Source organism: Lucilia cuprina, chromosome 3 (genome assembly GCF_022045245.1).
Source record: "Lucilia cuprina isolate Lc7/37 chromosome 3, ASM2204524v1, whole genome shotgun sequence".
In the NCBI taxonomy this organism is placed as follows: Eukaryota; Metazoa; Arthropoda; class Insecta; order Diptera; family Calliphoridae; genus Lucilia; species Lucilia cuprina.
In genome coordinates, this window is record NC_060951.1 from 803539 (window position 1) to 829780 (window position 26242).

At 26.4% G+C, this 26242-nt stretch overlaps 2 protein-coding genes and 1 long non-coding RNA gene across 3 annotated transcripts; all 3 read left to right on the plus strand.

The window, feature by feature from the left end:
- The first annotated feature begins 2318 nt into the window (after window positions 1-2318).
- Window positions 2319-4438, plus strand: LOC111684243 (vanin-like protein 1). Its single transcript, XM_023446376.2, has 4 exons — window positions 2319-2427; window positions 2579-3224; window positions 3428-4115; window positions 4182-4438. Exons 1-4 carry the CDS (start codon window positions 2377-2379, stop codon window positions 4390-4392), a joined length of 1596 nt encoding a protein of 531 aa, XP_023302144.2. The 5' UTR covers window positions 2319-2376; the 3' UTR covers window positions 4393-4438.
- A 241-nt stretch (window positions 4439-4679) lies between these two features.
- LOC111684241 (vanin-like protein 1) lies at window positions 4680-7411 on the plus strand. Its single transcript, XM_023446374.2, has 4 exons — window positions 4680-4801; window positions 4866-5511; window positions 6338-7016; window positions 7096-7411. The coding sequence occupies exons 1-4, from the start codon at window positions 4748-4750 to the stop codon at window positions 7265-7267; spliced, it is 1551 nt and encodes a 516-aa protein (XP_023302142.2). The 5' UTR covers window positions 4680-4747; the 3' UTR covers window positions 7268-7411.
- Window positions 7412-9708: 2297 nt separating this feature from the next.
- Window positions 9709-16002, plus strand: LOC124418840. The gene is made up of 2 exons (XR_006940256.1): window positions 9709-10281; window positions 15889-16002. It is a non-coding gene; the product is annotated as an uncharacterized LOC124418840 (long non-coding RNA).
- The last annotated feature ends 10240 nt before the right edge of the window (window positions 16003-26242 follow it).

Consider the following 26242-nt stretch of genomic DNA (forward strand, 5'->3'; position numbering starts at 1 on the left):
ACACAGAAATATGATCATGAACTGCCACCGCAAGGCAAAGAGACTTGCAATAATATTAATTTTCCAAAAAAATGAAAACCCAGCAGGAGGATTTTAACGAGTGTAGGGCAAAAATAAAGGAAAGCACGACAAATAAGATACAATATTTTTTTTTTAATATTTCAAAATGAGGTGAGAAGTATTGTTAAAGGAAATTAATAATTTATTAAATAAGAAAATTAAAAAAAATTACAAATTTGTTACATAACCAACCCCAATTTCTTAACTACCTTCTTTATTCCCTAACAAAATTTAGCCAATGCAATAACTAATGGTGTGAATCTGAATTGAAAAGCAAAAAAATATATTCTACTTTGGCAATCGTTTGCCAAAATAAAAAAATATCCGTACAAGTTGCAAACTTTATACAAATTTATTTTATTATATATTTATAAATTTTTTTCCTATACATTTTAGTTTCTGTTACAGTCGTCCTTTGAGTATATTTTCCTGTTGTGTCAGTATATTATATTTGCATTATTTCGTAGATATTGCAATTGGATTGGATTGAAATAAATATGTCATCGTACGAGTATATGAGCAAATTTTTTACCTTTTAACTAGATATTTATTTATATTTGCAACAAAGTAGAGGTAATTTTTTAGGATATTTTTTAAATTTTCGTTTGTATGTGTGTGTTTGGATTTTTTTATAGATTCAATAACATGCTGTAAAGGTATTAAACCATAATTTTGGTTGGTTAGAGATCTCAAGGTAAATTTATACAAAATGTATTTATAATGTAAAGAGTGAAAATAAATTTCAGATTTAAAAATATTACTGAAGTAGGTAATAAAGCACAGAAAAATGTAATGAAGTGAAAAATAAGCATAATATTTAACAAGAACGGTGTACATGACTGCAACAAGTCATTTTTGTATGTAAAAAGTATGGAAAGGAAAGCATATTTTAAAAGTGAACATAAAGCGGAGGAAGTCAAGTCTATAATATCTCTAAATAATACAATATGTGAAAATTCAAGGTAAGGAAAAATATGATTATAATAGCATATGAGTATAAATTTAATATTAAAATTTATGTTTATTTAAATTTTTTCTCAAATTTAAGAACTACTCATTAGGTTTTTGATGTAAAAAATAACTCGTTTTCTTTCGTTTTCCGTAATTTACATCTAAATCAGCTATTTTAATTTTAAAACAAAAACAAAAAAATTGTATCGTTGGCGTATGATTAATATATATTTTGTGTTTTATTTACTTAATTTTATATAACTACTGCGTTTTCAACATTTCTAAAATGCCTACAGATTATAGACTAGACTAAACCATAGAGTAGACTCTATACTATAATATAGACTAGATTATGTACTAGATAAGAGACCAGACTATGGAATAGAGTCTACACTATAGACTAGACTACAAACTAAACTAAGTACATACTAGACTATAGACTAGATTGTAAACTGGACTATAGACTAGGCAATAGAATAGACACTAGAATACACTACAGTATAGAATGTAGACTAGACTATAGATAAGACATTTTAAATATTTTCGATATAATTTTAAAGCAAAAACCAAAAAATTTGTATTGTTGGCGTATAATTAATATTTATTTTGTATAGACTATAATATAGACTATAGACCAGACTATGGAATAGAGTCTACACTACACTATAGACTAGATTATAGATTATACTAAAAAATAGATCATAGAGTAGACTATAGACTAGACTACAAACTAAACTATATACTAGACTATAGACTAGATTGTAAACTGGACTATAGACTAGGCAATAGAATAGACACTAGAATACACTATAGTATAGAATGTAGACTATAGACAAGACATTTTAAATATTTTCGATATAAAGTCTTGTCTATAGTATCGAAAATATTTAAAAATTTTTCTAACTGTATTTTAACCAAAAAAGAAAACAGCACTTCAGATAACAAAATAATAATGAGTATTTTAATGCAAAACTAATCATGTTTTTAACATAATTTACCAATTATTTACTCGATGATCCTAAATGTATGCTTCATTATCTTTTCAGACCTCAGAAAAAACAAGTTATTATTTATTGGTATAGAAAGTGACAAAATAATCTTTTTTTGTCATCATCGACAATGTGTGTGACTAAAATGATTTTTTCGATTTGATTAGATTAAATTTTTTTCACTATATACATATATAAAAACAAACAAACAAAACTCTAACAACTATAGCAAGAACTACTAAAACTTGTCACTAATTTGTAGAATTTAAGTAAAATGACTAGTAGAATTTGTAAACATTTTAATTTAGACTGTGGAGGTGAGAATATCAATCAGTATAAGAATTAAGTGCGTCAGACACATAGTAGAGTTTTTAAAATGTTAACAACTATTATAGCCTTAATTACACTAGCCCAGTTATCATTACAGGTGTGTCTTTGTTGGAGGTTAACATTATGATTAAATAAAGAAATTTGCATTTTTACTGATAAAAAATATAAACAATAATAATTATTGTAATAAAGTGTTATCAGTTAAAAGTTTAAATATTAAAATATTGCTTTTGTTTATATATATTTAGGCTAGCACAGCCTATGATCCTTTTTACTCGGCTGGAGTGGTGGAATTTAGATCATCTAATAGCCTTACCGCTGAAGCACGTTTGCTAGACAATCTTAAGGGTTATTTGTCTATTTTGGAATCTGAAGATGCTAAAAATCTCGATGTTATAGTATTTCCCGAATCTACTCTCAACAATAATGAAGAGGCCACATTTGTACCGAATCCGGCCAAAGGTTTAATAATTCCCTGCGATGTGAATACAGGAGAATATCATGATTTATTGGTGCAATTATCCTGTGCTGCCAGAAAGTTAGCTTCCTATGTGGTGATTAATTTAACGGAAAAGGAATTGTGTTCGACAGTTCCAGAGGACACACGTCCCTGTGCCAGCAGTGGTCTAAATCTATACAACACCAATGTGGTGTTTAATCGTAATGGAGCGGTTTTGTCTCGTTATCGCAAAGTTCATTTATATGGTGAAAATAAGAATACCACTTTTGCGCCCGAAACGGGTTGGTTTGATACTGACTTTGGTGTACGTTTCGGTCATTTTATATGCTTTGATATATTGTTTTACGCGCCAGCAGAATCAATGGTTAAATACAATGGCATAACAGATTTCATATTTCCCTCTATGTGGTTTTCGCAATTACCATTTTTAACAGGTGAGTGAGTATCCGGGCAAAAATCAAAATGGTTTAAGAATTTTTTAATTGTTTTTCAAGTATTTCATAAATATTGTTTGAAAAACAAAATTTAGAGTTTATGACCTGTTTTGCAATTCGAAGCGATAAGAATTTCGGTATCAAAAAACGTGTATATCTTTAATAATTTTGTTTTGGTTTGTTTTTTCTATGATAATGTTTAGCGGTCCAAGTACACCAGGCCTGGTCCTATGCCAACAATGTTAATTTATTAGCAGCGGGTTCATCGAACCCTTTGGTAGGTTCTACCGGCACTGGTGTTTATAATGGCCGTAGGGGTATTATTACAGCTAAAATGAATCAGGGTTTGGGAGAGCGTAAACTTTATAAAGCTCAAGTACCCAAGTATCGTCATTTAACAAAAAGATCTTTACCTTTAAGTCCTATCAACCAGAAAAAACTCGCTTTACCTAATATCACCTTAAAAAGGGATTATTTGCAAAGTTATGAAACCGTACCTCTGAACTTGACTGCTGGTAATAATGTTACGCAAGAAATGTGTTTTTCCAATTCTTCATTTTGCTGTAAATTCGAAATACAATGGCAACCTTTGTTGACTGAAAAGGAAAGTAAATACTATCAGTATCGTTTGGGTGTCTATGATGGTTTGCGTAATGAAGTGGCGGCCGAAACTAATCAACTTAAAAACTGTGCCTTATTTAGCTGCATAGGGGAAGATATCATGGACTGTGGCAAAACTATGGCTACCGATATTGATGTGGTATTTGAAAATATCACTATTACAGCCACTTTCCCCAAGGCCGAACAATTTTTAATAATGCCCAATAGTTTAACTGCTGATATGATGCCGGTGCCGGTAAATCATTTTAAATGGCAAGAAATTGATAAAAAGTAAGTTTTTTTTGGCTTAAGAAAAGAAGATATCTATTAAATTAAATAAAATTTTAATTTTTTTAGAAATACTGTGAAAATGCGTTATGAACTTAATACAACCACCCCCAATGTCATGGCGTTTTCTATATATGGCAATTATTATGACAGCATTGTAGACATTAAACCAGACGATGAGGATGTTAACAAAGGCGAGGGCGGAGGTGACGCAGCTGGTACCTTAAAGAACTCTTTAGTAGTTATAATAGGAATTCTGCTAATAAACTTGCTGTTATAAATAATCTATAATATCTATTATCTATAATAAAACAAAATTCGCTCCTTAAAGTAGATATTAAAAAATAGTTTTGAAAACAAAAGCAAACAGTTTTATAACTCATTAATAACTGATTATTGGGCAAAATAAGTATATTTAATCATTAAATATCTTATACCTACATATAAAGAGAGTAAGAGAGAAAGAGCGGGAGAGTCGAAAAGTATATAAATCATGAGATATTTGTAATCTTTTGTAGTCGTATTAGTATAAATTTAATATATTAAGCAGACCTTACTTAAAAAGTATTAAACAGTATTAAAAAGTTATTGGTTCAAACAACTTCTTTAAGGGGGAATAATAATAAGTGAAAATAATGAAAATTTTTATATTTTTGTTAAGTGTTTTATTATTGAGTTTAATCAGTACAGTAAGTCTAAGTAATTTATAAAACTAACATGTTATTAACAAATACTTATTTTAAACAAAAAAAGGTAAAAACTGATGACTCTTACTATACAGCCGGAGTGGTGGAATTTAAACCCCAAGTGGGTGGCATGAATTCTTCCCAATTAATAGACGAACATTTAAAAGCCTATTTAAATATATTAAATTCTGACGAAGCCATAGATACAGATATTATAGTATTTCCTGAGGGTACTTTAAACAATGCATTTAATCTCACCTATGTGCCGAGTGTAAAAGACAAAATTGTACCATGTACAACAAATCCTCAACAGCAATATGCCGATTTCTTGGTACAAATATCCTGTGCAGCCCGCCGTTTGCGAAAATATGTTGTAATTAATTTAACCGAAAAAGAAAACTGTCCCTCAACACCTGAAGATTTACGACCCTGTGCCAGTAATAAATTAAATATTTTCAATACAAATGTGGTATTTGATCGTGAGGGTCGTGTGGTATCACGCTATCGTAAAGTACATGTGTATGTGGAGAATAAAAATACTACTTTAAAACCGGAATATGCCACATTTGTTACAGATTTTGGTGTACGTTTTGGTCATTTCATTTGCTTTGATATATTGTTTTATACCCCCGCTCAAGAGTTAGTCGATCGTTTTAATGTTACAGATTTCATATTTACCAGTCTTTTCTATTCGGAATTGCCTTTTTTGACAGGTGAGTGTAATGTTCTTTTTTTACCGATACATAATCTATTTAAATTTTTCTAGTATTTTTGTGAAAAAATCAAAATGTGATTCATTATTTTTTTAAGAACTTTCAAATTTAGTTTTTTCAAGTGTAATCTTTTCAATAATCAAATTTCGAAGAATTTTTTTTGAACACCTTTGCTAAATTTAATATGTTTTATTTCTTGTCATATACACAACCCCTACCTAATTAAATAAGTGAAATTATGTTTGTATTTCACATGGTTCTCTTTATACTTTTAAGATCTCATTTCATGTTCTGCATGATCATATTTCAAAACAATTATAAGAGAGTATGTTAATTAATATAAGAGAGATTTTGAATTAAAAGGTAAAAATGTTTAGTTTTCTCTATTTTATATATATGAGAATGACCCCTGAACCGAATTGTATTAATGCAAAATCATTTTTTTTTTTTGAAGTAAATATTTTTTAATTAAATATTTAGCAAAATATAAAATTTTCATTAAAAATTAAATAAATAAAAAAAATAAATTTTTATTGAACCATACATTTTTATGAAAATTAAAATTTTTAGAAAAATTTAAATTTATATTTTAATAAAAAAAATCGAATTTTTAACAAAAAAATATTTAGTAAAAAATTAGATTTTTGTTATATAAAACTCCAATTTTTAATATATAAATATTAAATTTTCAGTAAAAATGTTATTATTAATACACAAGTTTAATTATAAAAACATTTTATTTAGTAAAACTGATTTTTTTTAAATATTAAAACCGGGATTAAAACTAATTATGATTAAAAATAATAATATAACAATTACTTTGCAGCTGTTCAACTACAACATGGTTGGGCCTGGGGTAATAATGTAAATTTACTGGCTGCTGGTGCCAGTTATCCAGAATTGGGCATGACCGGTAGTGGCATATATGCGGGTGAATTTGGTGATCTAGTATCCGTTATGGTTAGCGAGGTGGGAGAACGTAAACTCTACAAGGCTAGAGTACCGAAAAAAGGTTCTAAATATCAACCACAAAACACCAACCCCCCAATTAAAAAACCCCACAATGTAACAAAATTACGCCTCTTAAAAGATCCCCAAATTGAAGATTACAATTCTGTAATACTTGATATAAGTAGCGAAGAGAAATACATCAAGAGATATTTGTGCGATGGAGATGTATGCTGTACATTTGAAGTAAATGCAAAAATTGTAAATGATTCCCTCGAGGAAAGCTTAAGGTTTCGTGTGGGTATATATGATGGTCGTCGTACTTATGAAAAGGAGGAATGGAGTGATATAAAAGTATGTGCTTTATATGCCTGCGCCAATTCAGAGCTCAGCAGTTGTGGCGAACCTGTAGTAACAAACAATGTTTTATTCAAAAGCATTAGCATTAAAGGCAAATTTCCAAAAGGAAACAAACTTCTGATAATGCCCTCCATTTTGGATGATCAATTGTATCCCCTTAATCGTAGTGATATAATGTGGTCAAGCAGAAAGCCATAGTATGTATTTTATTTATAAGTATGTTTTGCTTATATATTTTCTTTTAATTAAAATACGTTTTATTCTTTATAATTCCAGTCAAGTCTATGAAGTAGACTTAAAGTTATTGCGCGAACATACCAACATTATGACTTTTGGCGTTTATGGTCAGTATTATGAGAAATCTGCTGCGGTTTCCACATCTGCTGCAACACACATCTTAATAATTACTTTCTTGTTATTAAATTTACTGGGTTTTATGAATTCGTAAATTTTTGGTTAAATTTTATTTAAAGCAAAAGAAATTAAAGAAAAACACATTGTTATAATGTTATTAAAAACTTTATATTTCTCAAAAACTTTATGCATTTAAAATATGTCTTTCATTAACTCTTATATACATATAGTATTTTTTTGAAAAAACATACTTTTTACATTGCAGCTTAAAATTGTGTATTTGCTCAATTTCAACAGCAAAAACGTAGGGAAAAAATACTTAATTAAAATTGTGTTTTTAATGCAATTAAATGAGTCTCATTTAGGTTGTTATGAAGTGGAAATAAAACAAAAAAACCAAAAAATAAAAGTTTTTTTTATATACCACAATGTTTGCTGAAAAGAAGAGTAGCCCGCTCATTAGATTTAGAGGGTTTTTTTCTCTGTACACAATTTCTTGCCAACAACAATTTCACTTTTTTATGACAAATTTTACGTTAAACATTTAATCGTATCTTATAGATACTTGTGTCCTTAACAGGATTACAACAAAATTTGAGTTAATTTTTTTTGTTCAGCTCTTCATTCGCCAGGCAGTAGAGGCAAGGAAAAAAAGAGGACCGTATTTAAAACATTATAATGATGCTAATAAAAACCACAGGAGTCGTATGTCATTTACACTCAAATTTTATCCTTCTTGCCATCTCCCCTTTATGTTTTATTGTTATTATTATTTATTTTTTTTTTTTGATAAAAATGGGAAAAAAGATAAAATATTCGTTAACCATGTGCAATTTATTTGTTCATAAATTTGAATACTTTACTCAAAGACTCTTTAGTTGAGTTTTATATTAGTTTTTTTTTAAGGATTTTTTTATCTAAAATTTCATTTTTATGGAAATTTAACAAGGCATCCTTAAAAAAAATTTTAAGTTTATTTTAGATGAAATTTATACATGTGTATGAGATACATACATACACATTAACCCTATAGTGGGTAACAAATTATGTGACATAAACTAGAATATAGTCCTGATATGCTTGACAAGAGTCCAGACTATGAACAACACTATAACTCAGACCTAGAACAGCAGTATGGTCCAGGCTATAAACTAGTTTATTTTTAAAACCTTAGACAAGAATATCGTTCTTATAAACTAGACTATATTCTATTTTGACTACTGACTAGACTATAGTCCAGACTGTAGACTGGACTATAGTTTAGACTGTAGACTAGATTATATTTTAGATTGTAAACAAGTCTGTTCAGACTATAAAAAATGCACTGATCTGACTAAAATTTTTACTATATCCTAAATCCACGCTAGAGACTAGTCTATGAACTAGAATATAAATTAATTAATATAGTATACTATAAATTAGTCTTAGACTAGACTTTAGTAGAAACCATAGACTTGTCCACACAACAAACTGGTCTAAAATGTTTAATATTCTAGAAACAAGATTACCTACTTTTGATTACCTAAGGGTTAATTAAATACACAAACAAAAAGAAAAAACGCGGCAAAACAAAACAAAAAATTATATATTAAATGGAATGAAAGCAACAGTCAGTGGCTTCCTTTCTCAACATTTCATATGGAGTCAAATACAAACATCAATGCTCTCGAACCAGCATAAAAAGCCACGCGACCTAGAAGCACACAAATGAAATGAAACCACTAAATATGTATAAATATGTGAATGTATTTTCATATATAAATACGTGTTTGTGTGTGTGTGTTACGAGTATAAAATACAAAACGAACAAATAATAAAAACAAGAACTAAACGTACAACGAAGCAACAGCAATAGTAGAAAAACAAGAACAACAAAAAAAACAAGATTTTTAAACAAAAGTAACAACAGAGACCTGGAGAGTATAAAAAAAACCAAAAAAGAATGAGAGAATAATGAAATGAAAATCGGCAGACCCAACGTTAGACAGTGGAACAAATTGACTGACAACAAAACAAATGAAAATACCATTGAGTTAGGTTAGCAAAAGCAGGCAGCAAACAGGAGAGCGGGAATATTGCTGCTATGTTGTGTGCTGGTGGTGGTGGTAGTGTTGCTGATGGGCTATAATGCAGGCCAAGTACAAGTACACCCTCATCATCTTGCTCTCTGGGCCTTTAATCAACAATCAAGTGTAAAACAATCGCAACAATTCATTCATTTCAACTGTTGCTCCACTTGTTAGCATTTCTCCAGCCAACCAACCAAAATTAAATGTAAACGAAACTACACTAAATCTCTACAAGGTGTGATAAGAGAGAAAAAGAAAAATAGAGAGCGAAGGAAATTAATAGTAAATTCCAGGAGAGATACAATAAAGTAAAAAGGGATATTATTTTATAAAAATTATTTTAAAAATAAAATAATTATTATAACTATTTTAAATAATATTTTTAAAAAATTTCCTTTAAACATATTTAAAAAAAATTTCTTTTGAATATTGAAAGTCTCCACTTTGTTACTAACAAAGAGAGCATGGAAAGAAATTCTACAAATAAAATTTCAAATGCTTTTACAGCAAAAAGCCACGTCATTGCCATCCGTTAGCAAAATTTTACAAGAGTATTCGTATGTTGCTGGTGTATACTTTAATCCAGTAGGCTTTTAGCCTCCGAGCGGATAACTATAGAATTTTAACGAAAGCGCAGTGTTTGTGTTTAATAGTGACCAAAAAAAATAAGAAAAAAAGAGATATAACTTATAAAAAATTCAAAAAGTTGAGAATTTCAAATTCAAACAGCTAGAAAGAAAATTCAACTAAAAATTTAAATAAAAGCATTTAGTAACAACAGCTTAATAGAAAAAAATAGAAATTTAAAAAATTAACTCCTATAAATTTTGTGTGCCAAAAAGAAGTAATAACAAAATCAATTTTGCATAAAAGAAAAAAATCATAATTACTCAATATTAAATATTAATTAGCCAATACAGGTGCTACAAATACACATACTCTCTTAGCAAAATTTTAATTAAAAAAGTAATAATTATAACTCAAAAAAAGCAACATTTATAAAGTAACTAACAATTTAAATTGAAAAAAAGTTTTAAAGGTAAAAAAATTATAAAAAATTATTTTCTTTAGATAAAAATTTGCTACAAATTTGATTATAAAACCTGTGTATACATATATACAACTTTATAGTTAAACGATCGGAAACGAACTTTATATTTTAGCAAAAAAAACCAAGTACCAAATGAAAAAACGGCCATACAACCAATACATACAGAGAAATGTACTTTATGTACATACACATACATGTACAGTTAAAAAATATTAAGCAAATACTACTTTGCAAAATACATAATTTTTATTCTAATTCTGCGTTTTTGTATCTTTTTTCCATTTAATAATTGAATTTTAATCCAATTGAAAAAAACAACTTTGAAATGCATTTAAATTTTTATGGTCACATGCAGTAAAATTTATTAAAAATATGTTTTTATTAAAGCTATTAATTTTATTTCAATAATAAAACAAATTCGTGTGTGCCATTAAATTGATGGAAATTTGAAAATAAATTATTTTTTTTTTTAATTCGTCTTCAATATTAAAATGTTTTTTAGTGGTTAAAGGTTTTTTAAAGAACTTTCTAGATGTATATGAGTTAAAATGAAAAAACATTTTTTAAGTTTAATAACCAGAAAACGTTTAATAACTTTAACATTTTATTTTGTTAATAAAGTACGGATCTAAGTTCCACGAAGGAAATGGTAAAACCTATTAACAGCGTTAGGATAGATTTTAAACAAAAATTTTCGTGCTTTGAAATAAATCTTTTGTGAGTTTTCATATAGTAAATCAATTTTCTAAAATCAGCCTTAAAATTTTAATTTACACGTTCTTTGAAATATTTTATTTCAGGGGCCCTTTTTAATAAAAATTTATCCAAGGTTTATAAGACAACTTTGCAAAATTTGTTCTATTCTATGAATAAGGCAGCAAATCATTACAAAATTCTGACTAATGTAAATTACACAACTCTTCACTACTCGAAAGACAAAGAATACTCAATATTACTAATAACTTTTAAAAACTAAGGTTCGTATAGAAAAATTAGAACAAAATCAAATTTTTAGATTTATATAAAAAATTGCGAAAAAAAATTCCTAAATTTTAAGTTAAAATTTACAATTAATACAAACAAAACTAACAACAGTAAAGGAGGAGGATTTACTTTAAATTCACAATAAAATATATCAGAATATAATTTTTACCATTTTTTTTGCCTAGAATTAATTTTCTTCCTATTTCTTTCTGTATTCAAAAACATGAACAAAAACTAATTTTTAAATTTATATGAAAAAAATTGTTCATAAAATTCACAATTAATACAAACAAAAATAACTATTGTGATTGACTGATTTACGTAAAATTCACAATAAAAAGTTTTCACAATTTTTTCGCGAAAAAAAAATAAATTTTCGATTTACATGAAAAATTGCTAAAAATAATTCCCATAAATTCTACGATTATATTCATAAAAATAACAATTGTGAATGAGGGATTTACGTAAAATTCACAATAAAAATAGGAGAATATAGTTTTCACCATTTATTCGCGATCGAATCTTATCGTGTTTTTGAATTGTTCCAAAATTTTGCAGTAATTGCTGAGATATCATCCGTATAAGTTGACTGCCGGATAGACATTGTTAAATCATGATTTCAAGTCAATTGGAACATCTTCAAGTAGTTGTGGATTCAATATTTTTGTTAATTATAAACAATATTTAGAATGCATAATATCCACCACACTAGAGTAGTCTAGGGTTTTAGTGTAATGAATTTATTGAAAACCAAAAGTTTTCAAGGTTTAGGTTAAAAGCCTTAATATAAAAGTTCACAAAATAGACTATGAAATAGCAGACAACATTTTTTAAATAAAGTTGTCTGGGCTCTGTTGAAACGCTCTAGACACGATAACTGAAATCCCAGATATGATGAAGAAAATCAGATTCGTCCTTATGGATTCGAAAAGTAAGAATTTTATAATCCTTATGAAATGTTCGTCTATTATGGACGTACATAATTGTAAAAAAATAGTTTGATTTTCCATTAGTATTATAAAGTGTTAATGTTTTAGTATATTTTGCTCATTCTTCATTTGAAGTTCTTAAAGTACGTTGGTTTCTTAATTAATACAACGATTTTATGTTGCATTCATTCAATTTTAGGTATTTGTTTAAAAATAAATAATTAAGATTTATCTAATAAAAACTAAAATTTTAATAAAATATTTTTCAATAATTTCAAATATTGTTTGTCTCTTTGGACTGTAATTATTTCACCCCATTTGCAGCAAAATTTTCCCACAACTAATTTTTTTACATTTTCTGTGGCGTAGTTCTTTTGGGCTCACGAAATTAGAATAACTAAGAATATTTATTTTAAATTAATATTTTTTTGTTGTATTGCTTTCAATGAAATAAACCAGATGAGTTGCACGAACAAATATTACAAGAGATAAATTTCCATAAAGTGTATAAATAAATAGACTTGAAATTCACTTTTTTTTTCTTCAGTTGCCACCAACAATAACAACAAAATATAAAGCAAAAGTATACTCATTAATCGTTTCAATAACAAATAATTTGTTTTGTTAATTTTAACGAATCAAAAAAAATTAAGAAAAATTTCCCAACAGAAAATTGTGTATGAAAATATTTATTGAACATGATGAAAAAAAAAACTAAAGAAAATTTTTACATCTGCCATTAAGACTACTTGTCCAATTGTAAGACAGTTTGGAGGTATAAACAGAAAAAAATAAAACAATGGTTGTCTATAATATAGACACTGTCTGTTTTAATTGCCACACAGATATGAGTAGGAATTTTTTTGTTTTGTATATTTATTTATTTCTGTTACTTGGCAGTTTGTTTAATTTATTGTTAAAGTTTCTTATAAATGAGTCTGTTTGTAATTTTTTTTATGATCACATGGAGTAAGCATACCGTGTGTTGGCAGGAACAATAACCTAGACCTACTTTTGTATTACTCCATCATAAAACACAAAAAAGTGTATTAAACCACTTGACCGACCTTCACTATTGAACTTTTGCTTGTTTTTTTTTTACCAGCAGTTTTATGATGTAAAAGTTTTCTTGACTTTTAAAGTTAATCTAAGACATAAATATGTCAAATATAGAAAACATACAAAACATGTTTATGTTTTATGTTTAAAAAGAAAAAAAAACATTAAAAAATATGTAGAAAGCTATAAAAAACCAAAATTGACTTATTTTCTTTAAAGTAATTGAATGCCTTTTTAGCAGTTACATTTCAATATTAAATTTAAACACATAAAAACAAACAATTTGAAATTTAAATTCAATGCACTTTGTCTTCATTTCAATATATGCAATTGACAGCCATAACGAAAAATAAACTGAAAATGTCTAAATAAACCTAATGGATTGTTTTTATTTACATTTTGTCTATATTTCTCTTTAACTTCCAAAAAAATGTATTTAATATGTCAATTTTCATATTTTTAAATTTAACGTCAAACCATAATGTTCAAAATATTGACGTTTTGTTTAAAATGCGTTTTTGTGGTGAAAAAAAACGATGATACATTTACCTGTCTTAAGGTAAAAAACCAACCACATGAACTCTGAACATTAGTGAAATTTACAATTTTACCCGTCACCACATGTGCGGTTTATTTGCGTCAAAATTATCTTTAAAATATGTTAATGGATGTTATTTTAAAAGAAGTTGTTTTTATATATAACATCTTTATTCAATAGGCTTATTTTCTTAGTTTTGTAAAATAATTATTTAAGAAATTTTCCTTTTTATAAAACCAATCAAAAATTTTAACCAATAACTCAGACAATAGTTGTCAGTTAATGTAGCAATTTAAAACAAATAAATGTCAAAATATATTTCAAATTAATTCAAATGTAAAATTCAAAGATATTTTGGAAAATGTTTAGATTTGGAAAAAAAAGAGAATGACTGAATAAAGTATCTTAATATTTCTTTTTTTAGGAACAGTTTTAAGAAAATTCATAAAGTATCACTCGTATAGGAAAGTTGCAAAACGTAATTCTTCTTTTTATGAAAAAACTCTATAAAAGTACCACTGACGGATAAAAAAAAGTATCAAAAACTTTATTCTTATTTAATTCAATGTGTATGTTTAGTTTCAATGTTTTACACAATTCAAAAAGTTTTATCTTAAGTAAGAAAAAGTGCAACAAAAAGTTTTTTCTAGTTTCAAAAAGTTCCTTCTTTTAGATTCTCATACAAGCAAGACTGCGTTTAGGTGTTTAAATGTCATATAATAAACAAAGTACTCAAGAGTCTATTTCTACAGAGATTTAAAAAACAAGAAAAGTACCAAAAATTCTCTTTTACATTTCAAAATCTTCGCTCTTTTAGATTCTCATTCAATCAGAAGCACTTATGTTTAATTAAATGTGTTTTGATTCCATATAGATATAAACTTAAAAAGTAATATTGGAAAAATGAAAAAGTACCAAAGAGTACAAGATTCTCATTCACCTGTCACATGTTTTTTTTTTAATATTAAAGAAAATTTCAAAAGTTTTATTTGAAAAACAAAAAGAACCAAAAAACTCGGCTCTTATGGACTATCCTTCAATCAGAATCGCTTGTATTTAATTACATGTATTTTGACTACATTTAAGAGAAAACTAAAAAAGTACTATTTGAAAAAGTACCAAATAAATTTTTTCTATCCACCCTCGCTTCCATTACCTACTGCCAATAGCACTATATTAAAACCATCAATTTTATATATTACATTTTTACTTAATTTAAAACTCATATGTGTTTCCTTTCAGTTATTTTTTTCCTGTAATTTATTAAATTATTTTGTTTTGTTTTCAGTGGAGAAAAATGTAATGGAAAAATGCAAAAAAAGATATAAAAACGAGTACAAAGTAAATGTTTACAATTGTAAACAAAAATCAAACTCACACACTCTCACTTACAGACTCTCAACTGTAATAAGAAAGAAAATTAATTAAAATAAAATTTTCAAGTAAAAGTTAAAAAAAACATTTAAACAATTGCAAAGAACAAAAAATCGAAAAAAAAGTAATTAAATTTAAAACAAATAAGACGAGAAACAAAAAAATAATTATTTATGTAAAACAACATTTAATGATCAATAATTTTATTTTATTGTTTTTCAGTTGTTGTTATTTTTCATAAATATTTTATAAAGAAATCGAAAAAAAGTAAATTGACTAAAAAATTCAATACAAATACTCTTAGAAAGAAACAGAAATTTGTATATTGAAACAAAAAAATACCAACACACAACATTTATACTCATATAAATAAAGAATTTATAGTATGTAAGTTTGTATATGTGAGGAAAATAAGAAGAAAAAAAAGAAATAAATATACAAATACACACACACACATTTACACAGTAAATTATTGCTATAAAGAAAAAAACAATAATATAGAGTTCGTATACACATCGTATTAAATCGACGACGGACAGACAGAGTAAACAGCATCAAAAATTGCCTTTGATTATTTTATGAAGAAGCCATTTTTCGCTTCTTCTTGGTCTTATATGTTGCCGTTTTATTTGAGTTTCTCTCTTTTTTTTTTGCTATTGTTTTTGCAAATGTTTACCTAAAATTTTTGTTTGTGCGCTCGTGTATTTACAGTTATTATATTTTTTGTGTTGTTATTATTGTTGCTGTATTTTTTTTCGGACAAACCAACGAGTTGCTGACAGTGTAGTGCAGTATATAAAGAATTTTGAAGAAGAAAAATCGTAGCAAAAAAGAAATATGTAAAATATCCAAAATAAATTAAAAGAGCCCAACAAGTTAGCAAAAAAGAAAAAAATAATAATAAATAAAGTAAATTCAATTGTAATACAATCATTTGAAATAATATTGAAATTGAAATAGTACACACAGTGCTATACAACATCAACAAATTTATTGCAAACTCAAGTGAAAACGTAGAAAAAAGTTTCTAAACAAATATTCATGGAATTCTGGAACAACTAATAAAATAAAATATCAGCAGATTGTTTTAAAAAAAGGTGAGTAAAATGGGGCTATAATAAAAGAACAGCAAATATAAACATTTAATATAAATAGTTGAAAAAGTTTTTGTAAAATTCAATTTACTCATTTTTGTAATGAATTGCAAAAAATTAATGACGAAATATTTTAAAAACATGCAACCTTCAAAGTTAATTTCTAATACAGTTCAGTTCCAATTCAATTCTAGTTTTAGTTCAGTCCATTTCTAGTTCAGTTCTAGTTTTGTTCGAGTTCTGTTCGAGTTCTGTTCTAGTTCTGTTCTAGTTCTGTTCTAGTTCTGTTCTAGTTCTGTTCTAGTTCTGTTCTAGTTCTGTTCTAGTTCTGTTCTAGTTCTGTTCTAGTTCTGTTCTAGTTCTGTTCTAGTTCTGTTCTAGTTCTGTTCTAGTTCTGTTCTAGTTCTGTTCTAGTTCTGTTCTAGTTCTGTTCTAGTTCTGTTCTAGTTCTGTTCTAGTTCTGTTCTAGTTCTGTTCTAGTTCTGTTCTAGTTCTGTTCTAGTTCTGTTCTAGTTCTGTTCTAGTTCTAGTTCTGTTCTAGTTCTGTTCTAGTTCTGTTCTAGTTCTGTTCTAGTTCTGTTCTAGTTCTGTTCTAGTTCTGTTCTAGTTCTGTTCTAGTTCTGTTCTAGTTCTGTTCTAGTTCTGTTCTAGTTCTGTTCTAGTTCTGTTCTAGTTCTGTTCTAGTTCTGTTCTAGTTCTGTTCTAGTTCTGTTCTAGTTCTGTTCTAGTTCTGTTCTAGTTCTGTTCTAGTTCTGTTCTAGTTCTGTTCTAGTTCTGTTCTGTTCTAGTTCTGTTCTGTTCTAGTTCTGTTCTAGTTCTGTTCTAGTTCTGTTCTAGTGCTGTTCTAGTTCTATTCTAGTTCTGTTCTAGTTCTGTTCTAGTTCTGTTCTAGTTATGTTCTAGTTCTGTTCTAGTTCTGTTCTAGTTCTGTTCTAGTTCTGTTCTAGTTCAGTTCTTGTGCTGTTCTAGTTCTGTTTTAGTTCTGTTCTAGTTATGTTCTAATTCTGTTCTACTTCTGTTCTAGTTTTGTCATAGTTCTGTCATAATTCTGTTCTAGTTCTGTTCTAGTTATGTTTTAGTTCTGTTCTAGTTCTGTTCTGTTCTGTTCTAGTTCTGTTTTAGTTCTGTTCCAGTTCTGTTCTAGTTCTGTTCTAGTTCAGTTCTAGTTCCGTTCTAGTTCTGTTCTAGTTCTGTTCTAGTTCTGTTCTAGTTCTGTTCTAGTTCTGTTCTAGTTCTGTTCTAGTTCTGTTCTAGTTCTGTTCTAGTTCTGTTCTAGTTCCGTTCTAGTTCTGTTCTAGTTCTGTTCTAGTTCTGTTCTAGTTCTGTTTTAGTTCTGTTCTAGTTTTCTTTTCTACTTCTATTGTTTTGTAAAGCTAAAAACAAATAATTTTATTTCCAATAATGTACTTAAAAAAAGTACATTGTAATAAAGTATAAAACGAAAAAGTACTTTTCGACAAAACACAAAATAAAATCTAATAAAAACTTAAAATGTATTTTGTAATAACGTGTTTTTAAGTACATTGTTATAAAATTCACTTCTTTATCCTGTACTAAAGTAATAAAAATTGCTTTATAATAAAACATACATACATCAAAAGGTACTTTATAGTAAGAAAAACATTGTATTACTTAAACATTATAATAAAAATAAAAACTTAGAAGGTACTTTTAAAACAGCTCTATATCCCTTAGTAGCTGATTTCACCTTAGTTTTAACGATGACGGTCCCAGTTCGATTAATGTCCCTTAAGTGTTATGAAGAGTCCCTAAAAAATATCTTTATAAAATCTTTAGAATATTTGTTGAATATTCCACGTGCCACATACATGCTGCTCTAAAATTTATAGTATTTAAAATTTTCCTAAAATGTTTTTTTTTTGTTCATCCCTTGCATCTTTATCACGGCATACAACCTTCATTAAAATTTATGAGTCATTCATGTTTTATTGTTTTAATATTTAGTTAAAGAAATACAAACATTAAAGTACTAGATAATTCCAACTAATAAATAGTTTTTTTTCCTAATAAAAAAGCATCTACATGTTTATATAACTGAGTCCAAGTACAAAATCTAAATAAACATAATTAAAGATATAAATATTTGAAAATATTGCCAAATGTTTTTTTAAAGAAATTAAACAAGAATTTTAGTATTTATTAAATACAAAACAATTAAATAACATTTAAAAAATTTCAGGTGTTAAGTTTTTTTTTTCAAAATCATGTTGACGATTGCTATATGAGGTGTCTTTGCCTTTTACGAGTAAGCACACAAAAATAGATTCTTCTAATTTTTTATTTTTTTTTTTTTTGCTTTGTATATAAATTGCAAATAAATTTTTTTGTTTATAAAATTGTTAAATATACAAAAATTGCTTTGAGTTGAGAAAGTAAAAATCAATGAATATTTTGTAGGAAAACTCAATTTGCCAACAATAGTATAGAAACAAAAACAAAATAACAAATAATTTTGGAAAGAAATATTTACTCAAATTTTGATAATCAGATGGAAAATATTTCGTAGTACATTAAATTTGTAGCAAGTTGGAAATAGATGAAGATTTGTATATGTCTTGGGATATTTGAACGAGGGTGGTTATTATAAGTATTGAAAAAAGTAAGGAATCAATAAAGAATCTTAGAATTTGGTTACCAATATCTTTTAAGCTTTTAAAGCCTAATAAAACTTTTAACTATTAACTCACTTTTCAACTATTTTCCTTCACTTTTAGGAACTTGCATATTTATGCAGTTTCAATTAAAATTTTCTTTTAATATTCAATTACTATTCATTAAACCCTGTACTATACGTAAACATTGTAACAATATTAATAATAATAATAATAATAATAATAATAATAATAATACACAATATGTTTATATGCAAATGTGTGCAAACAAAAAAATATGTAAAAATAAGTAAAGTAAGGAAATTATGTTAATTTCATTAACAGAGTTTAAATGAAAATAATAATGATAATACAAGAACAAAAAAAAATAATGTTTTTTATATGAAAACAAACCCACTACAATCAACAGATGTACAATAAATACTATTAAAGTACTTTATTTAACAACAATAAGAACGAACATCAGTAGAGATAATATTGAGGCCGTACTGCAAAACAATTGAAATAAATAGTTTTCTTTTCTTCTTTGTTGTTTGTTTTTTGCTGATTCTCGAATTCATTTACAAAAAAAGAAACGAAACAAATACAAGTACAATGTGCATACTTGCGTTTAATTTCCATAAACTTGGCATATAAAATGCTTAACTTTTGTCTACCATCAACATAATAATAAGAATAACAATTACGATAAAAAAATGAAAAGATCTAAAAGATAAACACCATTTTAAAAAGAATTCATAAGGGAAGTGAAATGTAGTGGAAGGGGTAAAAATAAACATTTAAAACGAATCATTATTACCTTAGTTAATGTAAAATTGAATAGCATATATTCAGCCTACTTTAAGGGGGTTAAATAGGGAGGTGGGTATATTCTGTTCTGGTTCAGTTTAAGTTAAATTCTAGATCAGTTCTAGTGCAGTTCTAGTTCAGTTTTATTTCAGTTCTAGTTCAGTTCTAGTTCAGTTCTAGTTCAGTTCTAGTTCAGTTCTAGTTCAGTTCTAGTTCAGTTCTAGTTCAGTTCTAGTTCAGTTCTAGTTCAGTTCTAGTTCAGTTTTAGTTCAGTTCTAGTTCAATTTTAGTTCAATTTTAGTTCAGTTCTAGTTCAGTTTAAGTAAAATTCTAGTTTTGATCTTAAGCAGAAACACTATACGTATGATTTTTATTTAACATCTTTATAACAATCATACGCCCCAATATGTATTTGAAATATTGAGACAATAAAATTAAATATATTTAAACTTTTTTGCTCAAGTAGTCCATATTCGTCTTTTATGAAAATCGTTTCTGAATATTTTTTATCGAAACGCAGAATAATTCACGAAATAACTAACACACAAAATATCTATGTCAAATAAATATCCTTATAATTTTTAATAATACACTTTTACAACTGCTAAAATTATTACCAACACACAATTTATAAAATTTTAATGTTGTTTATTTACCTTTAATTTATTTACCAAAAAATTCCAGCAGTGGTTTATTATAGACACTGCAATTGACAATTTTATTTATTTTCATTATTAAACCCACCCCTCTTCTCTCACACTCTCGCTCTAGTTCGCCCAACATTATGTGTCATGTTTTTTGTTGTTGTTGTTTTATGTGTATTTTGTCAAAAATGTTTATAATCCAGCTGTTTGAGTTTTATTGATGTGACCTTAGATGTTATAAACGACTAAACCAAACCAAACTACTAACTAAGCAAACAACTGACTCAACCAAACTCATTGACTGGCTGACCCATTTCGTGGGTTACTTGAGTGATTGCCAAAGCTTTACTATAATAATGAAGAAATTATTTTACTCTTAAAGAAAAACAACAACCACAGTGACGACAACTACATACTAGTATTTACAGGATAGAAAGAAAAAAACAAAAACAATATAAAAGTTAAGTGCCTGTGTTTTGTTATTGTTGTTTTTTGGCAAACAAACGTAAATGTGTTTTAAAAATGCACAAACCAACTAACAAATACTAACAAATAGCAACAAAAACAAAAGAAACCTACAACTGCTACTAAAATAGCTGTTAAAAGCATTTGTAATAAATACCGTTGTATGTATGTATATTTCTAAGAGAAAGTTAGAGAGAAGTAGAGTTAAAACTCAAACATAATTGCCGCCAGTCAGGCGCTTTTATTATTGTTTTCATTTTCATTTTTTATTGAATTTTAATTAATTTCATTATTATTGTCGTTATTACCCCAAAGTTGATTGTCCATTATCATTACGCTCATCTTTCTATCCTCACTTTTTGTTTTTTTGGCTGACAGCCTAACAGTTGGAGAACTCTCCAGCAAAAATCATATTTAAATAAATAAATTATTTTTGTTTTCGTTAAATTTTTTTTTTGCTTTATCAGAAAGTAATTATGACCCAACAATCTGCTGGAGGACTTTACAAAATGAAATGAACTGTTAATGAGTGTTTGAAATATAATATTTTTTTTTTATCACAAAATAAATAATATTTCAACTGACAGCGGTAATTTGTAAAACAATTAATTTTGTTTTTAATAACATTTACGGAATAGAGTAAAACATGCTATTAATTTTTTTAATTTTTTAAAATTTTCCATATAAACGTTTTGTGCTATTAACTTAATGAAAAATGTGTGAAATGAAACCTTCGAATATTTCATTATTTATACATTTTTATATAGTAGTTGTTTTGTTTTGTTGTATTTTGAAAAATTGATTAGTTGTTGTTTTGTTTTCAAAACAATTTAGAATTTATTATATTTATATAGAAATCAATTTTATAACACTTCAAGATTTACAAATCAAAATATAATTTATTTTTTATTATTATTATTTTTATAGTGTTCAAAATATGAGAAATATTCATGTAAATTTTGTTACATACTGCTGGAATTTTCTAATCATTATTTATGTATATTTCTCCCCTTTATTTTTAGTAATTTTAATAAATATTTGCATGTCAACTTAACATTTGCACTCCATCGTACAAATTGAAAACACGTAAGAATTATTAAAATATCAAATATAAATACGTGTACATGCAGTCATAACAAAGAACCATACACAGCTGTAGAATAGAAAGTACTTTTTGTCACCAAAAAAAAAACCCTTGTGAATAACAATTGTCAATATATTTTTACGCGTTCTGGGGGCAAATTTGTCAAACCGAAGGTCTGTTGTACGGCGGAATAAATTTTCATGTAAATTTTTTATTTCTAGTTTTTTGATTTGGTAATTAGAAAATTAGGACATAGTTTAGTCTATAGTCTAGACTATAACTTAAACTATAGTGTATAATCAATATTGTAGTCTATCTCTGGTCCAGACTATAGCTTAATGAACAGTCCAGACTAGAGCTTAATCTATAGTCCAGTTTAAAGCTTAGTCTATAGATTAGACCATAGCTTAGTCTATAGATTAGACTATAACTTAGTCTATAGTCCAGATTGATTTCTTTTAAAGCATTTATTCGGTTCTACACTTTTTGCATACTATACATATATAGAAAAATATAAATGATTCTAATATGATTAAATAATTTTATGTCCTTAGAAATTCTAAAAATAAATAAAGTAATCAATTTGCGGGCAACCACACGAAGGACGATAATAAAATACAAAACGTAAAATACAATAAATATATATTCCATGGAAAAATACTTCATTTTTTTACTATGTGTATATCAGGCTAACAATCACGTTTCACATATAAAAAACAATCAACAAAGTATTTTTCTATAAATTTTTTTCTCTATCAGTTTTTAATACTACCAAGTACTGGAACACAATGGCAATATAATTGTAAAAATAAAAATCTTTATGTGACTTATAGCCAGAAAGAAGCAAAAGATAATAGTGCTAAGAAAGTCTTATAAATATATATTTATATTGATTATACTATTTACTCAAGGTATGAGTGTTTGTTAAGATCTTTTGCCAATAATGCCCCAACCGCAATAGTTATTTGTCTTAACGTGGTTTTAACTTGTCTGGCTGTAAATCGCATCATTTCTTCCGCTTAGGAAATGAACTAAAGTCAAGACTGTATAAGGAGTATAACATAAATACTATTTCTATTTCTAATGTTTACAAAAAAGCAACAACAAACGATAGACAACAACTAGCAGTGGTGACAAATGTTTTACTGGCAGCAAAATAAAACTACTGCTGCAGAACAACACAGCATGAATTGAAATAAAGCAAAATATCCTCTAAGGAAATATGTTCGTTATCTATGACAATCAATAGAAGAAAATGGATTAAATTTTATTACAATCTGTTTATTTATCTATTGAATTATTATTAATATTGCTAATCCATGACTGAAATATGAAATATATATAAAAATAGAAATAGAAATAACAGAAAAATATTATTATAAAGTTTAGATTTTTTGTTTTAATATTTTGAAAGATAACTATCATTTTAAATTGATATTATTTTTTTGTAGAAAAAGATTTATATTTTGTTTTTTTTTGTGGATGAAAGAAATATAAAAGCAGACATGAGGGCGTATGATTGTTGTGTGATAGAAGGTGAATTGAATAATAATCATACGTAGAGGCGTACTCTAGTTTAAAAAAAAGGTTAAAAGATAAAAGACAATAAACTAAAATATAGAATAGTTTAGAGAATTTTTATATAAGGAGAAAGGGGGACAAATAAGAATTATACATAAAGGAATAAAAAGGATCGTTCAGTCAATATGATATAGAAAATTTTAAAATAAAATATTTTCTTTTTTAAATTATTTAAAAATTTCTCATATTAATATATTTTCCCAAGAATTAATGTTTAAATTTCCTTTTAAATTCAATTTTAGATTTTACGCGTTTTTTTCATTTTTCTACCAAAGTTTCCCTTGTTTTGCCAATTAAAAAGTTTTATTTTATGTCTTTTAAAAGTTCATAAACTAAGTTTTCTTTAAATTTAAATCATTTTATACGTCTTCACAAAGCAAGAAAAACAAATAAAATAAAAAAAGTAATTTTCTTCAATTACATAAAAAAAATATATTATTTAATGAGATCCACAGCACATACTTTGACAAATAATAATTACACTACATTCGCTTATTTTACATTATATTATACATAAACAAGTATTTGATATACATTTTAAACAATCATTAAGCTTTTGACTTTTAACAAACACTTTTCAAAAACAATAAAACAAAAAAGAATAAGTTTACATATTTTACATAAAAATTACACATACAAATATGCTGGCAAAAGCTTACTAAATAAACAAAACTACAATAAATATAAACAAAAATGTAAAATATATATAAAACACACATACATATATATATGTTATTTTATACATATTTAACACATACAAAGACTCTAGTTAAAAAAAGGATATCAGTGCAGACATGTCGAGAAATGCTGGTTTTATATATATTCAAAAAAAAAGCAAAGGAGAGCAGAACAGTGACTACAATTTGTATAAAAAGTGACAACAACAGCAAAAAAATGACAAAAGAGTAAACAAAAGTTTTTAATAAATAAACAAAACACTTACACTACTAAGCCAAACAATATTTATAACAAAAACAACTACACTAACAATAACATCATCACAGTATCAGCATTCAAAGAGTCAGAGTACAAGTCTATTGGCCCTGTCTATCTTTTTAACCATCCCTTTCATTATACATTGTTTCTTTAACAGACAGTTTTGTCTTTTTGAAAATCTTTGATGAGCTTGTTATTCTCTTGTTATTGCTGTTGTTGTTTTGAAATAAACATTAAATTTCATTACATGATATTTATGTTCATTTTAGTTTGTTTATTCTAAGAGAAATATTAATATTACATGAAAAATTATAATGGAATTTATGTAAATTTTTATATACATTATAAAACAATTTGCTAGTTTTAAGAACAAGTTTTATAAGCAACATTTTATGTAAATTCTTAGAAGAAAATATTTAAGGTTTTAACTAAGAAACTTTTTCAGTCAAAATTTAATTTTTTTCAAATAAATTTATCAATAATTTGCAAAATGTGGTTAAACTTTACATTTTTATTTATTTTATTGCTTTCTAAAGAGTAAAAAGAAATTTTTCAGAACATTGTGTCGTATGATTATTGTGAATAAAAACAATGAAAATAATAATAATCATACGCGCCCGTTATAAGCAGCTGCGTTAAAGAAGACAGTTAACTTTACTTTTTTATTTTAAATTATTAATTTATCATTTTATTTATATTATTTTCTAAAGAGTAATAAGCAATTTGTAAGAACAATGGGTCGTATGATTATTGTGAATTAAAACACTGAATTAAATAATAATCATACGCAACCGTAATAAGAATCTGAGTTAAAAAAGCTTGTTAGCATGTATCTGACAAAGTATTTATATAATTGCAACATAATGTTTAGGAAAATAATAGAGCAGAATGTAAACTTTAGGAAAAATACACTTAAAACATTCAGCGTGGTCCACAATTCAAGCTATAGACCCTCAAACTACACTACCAAGGATTAAAAAAAATAAAAACTCAATTCATAAAAAATGTGTAGTTTTTCTAAATAAACTAAAAAATATAAATAACATATTTTCTGTACACATAGATTTTCCACAAAAAAATGTTTTATTGTCTTTAAATCCTTTTGGCAGTAAAATCTAAAATTACTTTTAAATTAAATTTTAAAATACTTTTGCTTTTAAAAGCATTTAAAAATAGAAATAATTGTCAAGCCTTTATTTAATTAATTTAACATTAAGCATCAATTAGCAGCTAAAAATGTACGTACTAACCTTATAAAAGTTTATGTGTTTAAAAACCTTTTTTTTTTTTGAAGATTTACAACATTTTTTTAAGGTAAAATTTTTTTTAGTAAAGTAAAATTATTTCTTAAGTAAAAATATTTGTTGTTAGTTTATTTAGCATTCTTTACTGCCTTTTTACTTGGCTGGCTGACTTTGGTAATGGCCGAAAATATGAGAATTTGCCAAAAAACTTAAAAGCCTATTGGCTTTATGACCTATGAAAGTGTATGAAATTGAAAATTATATTAAATGTTAAACAAATAAATTTAGTTTTATAATAAAAAAAAGAACTCTTAAATGTGAAACAAAAAAAAAAACTTACTTTATATAAAAACAAGAGTAATTATTTAAAGTAAAAATATACAATTTACTTAAATGTTAACACTTTATAATATAATAAAAAAATTGAAAAATTCTTATTTATTTACATTTTAACTTTAAACTTTTAGTTGAGTATTAGTTACAATTGCATTATTTATTCTTTCTCTTTCTCATTTTTCATCTTTTAATTTAAACTCACAAGGAGATCTTGCTTTAATAAACAGTTGCAAAAGTAAATGTAAACAATACAAGTGTC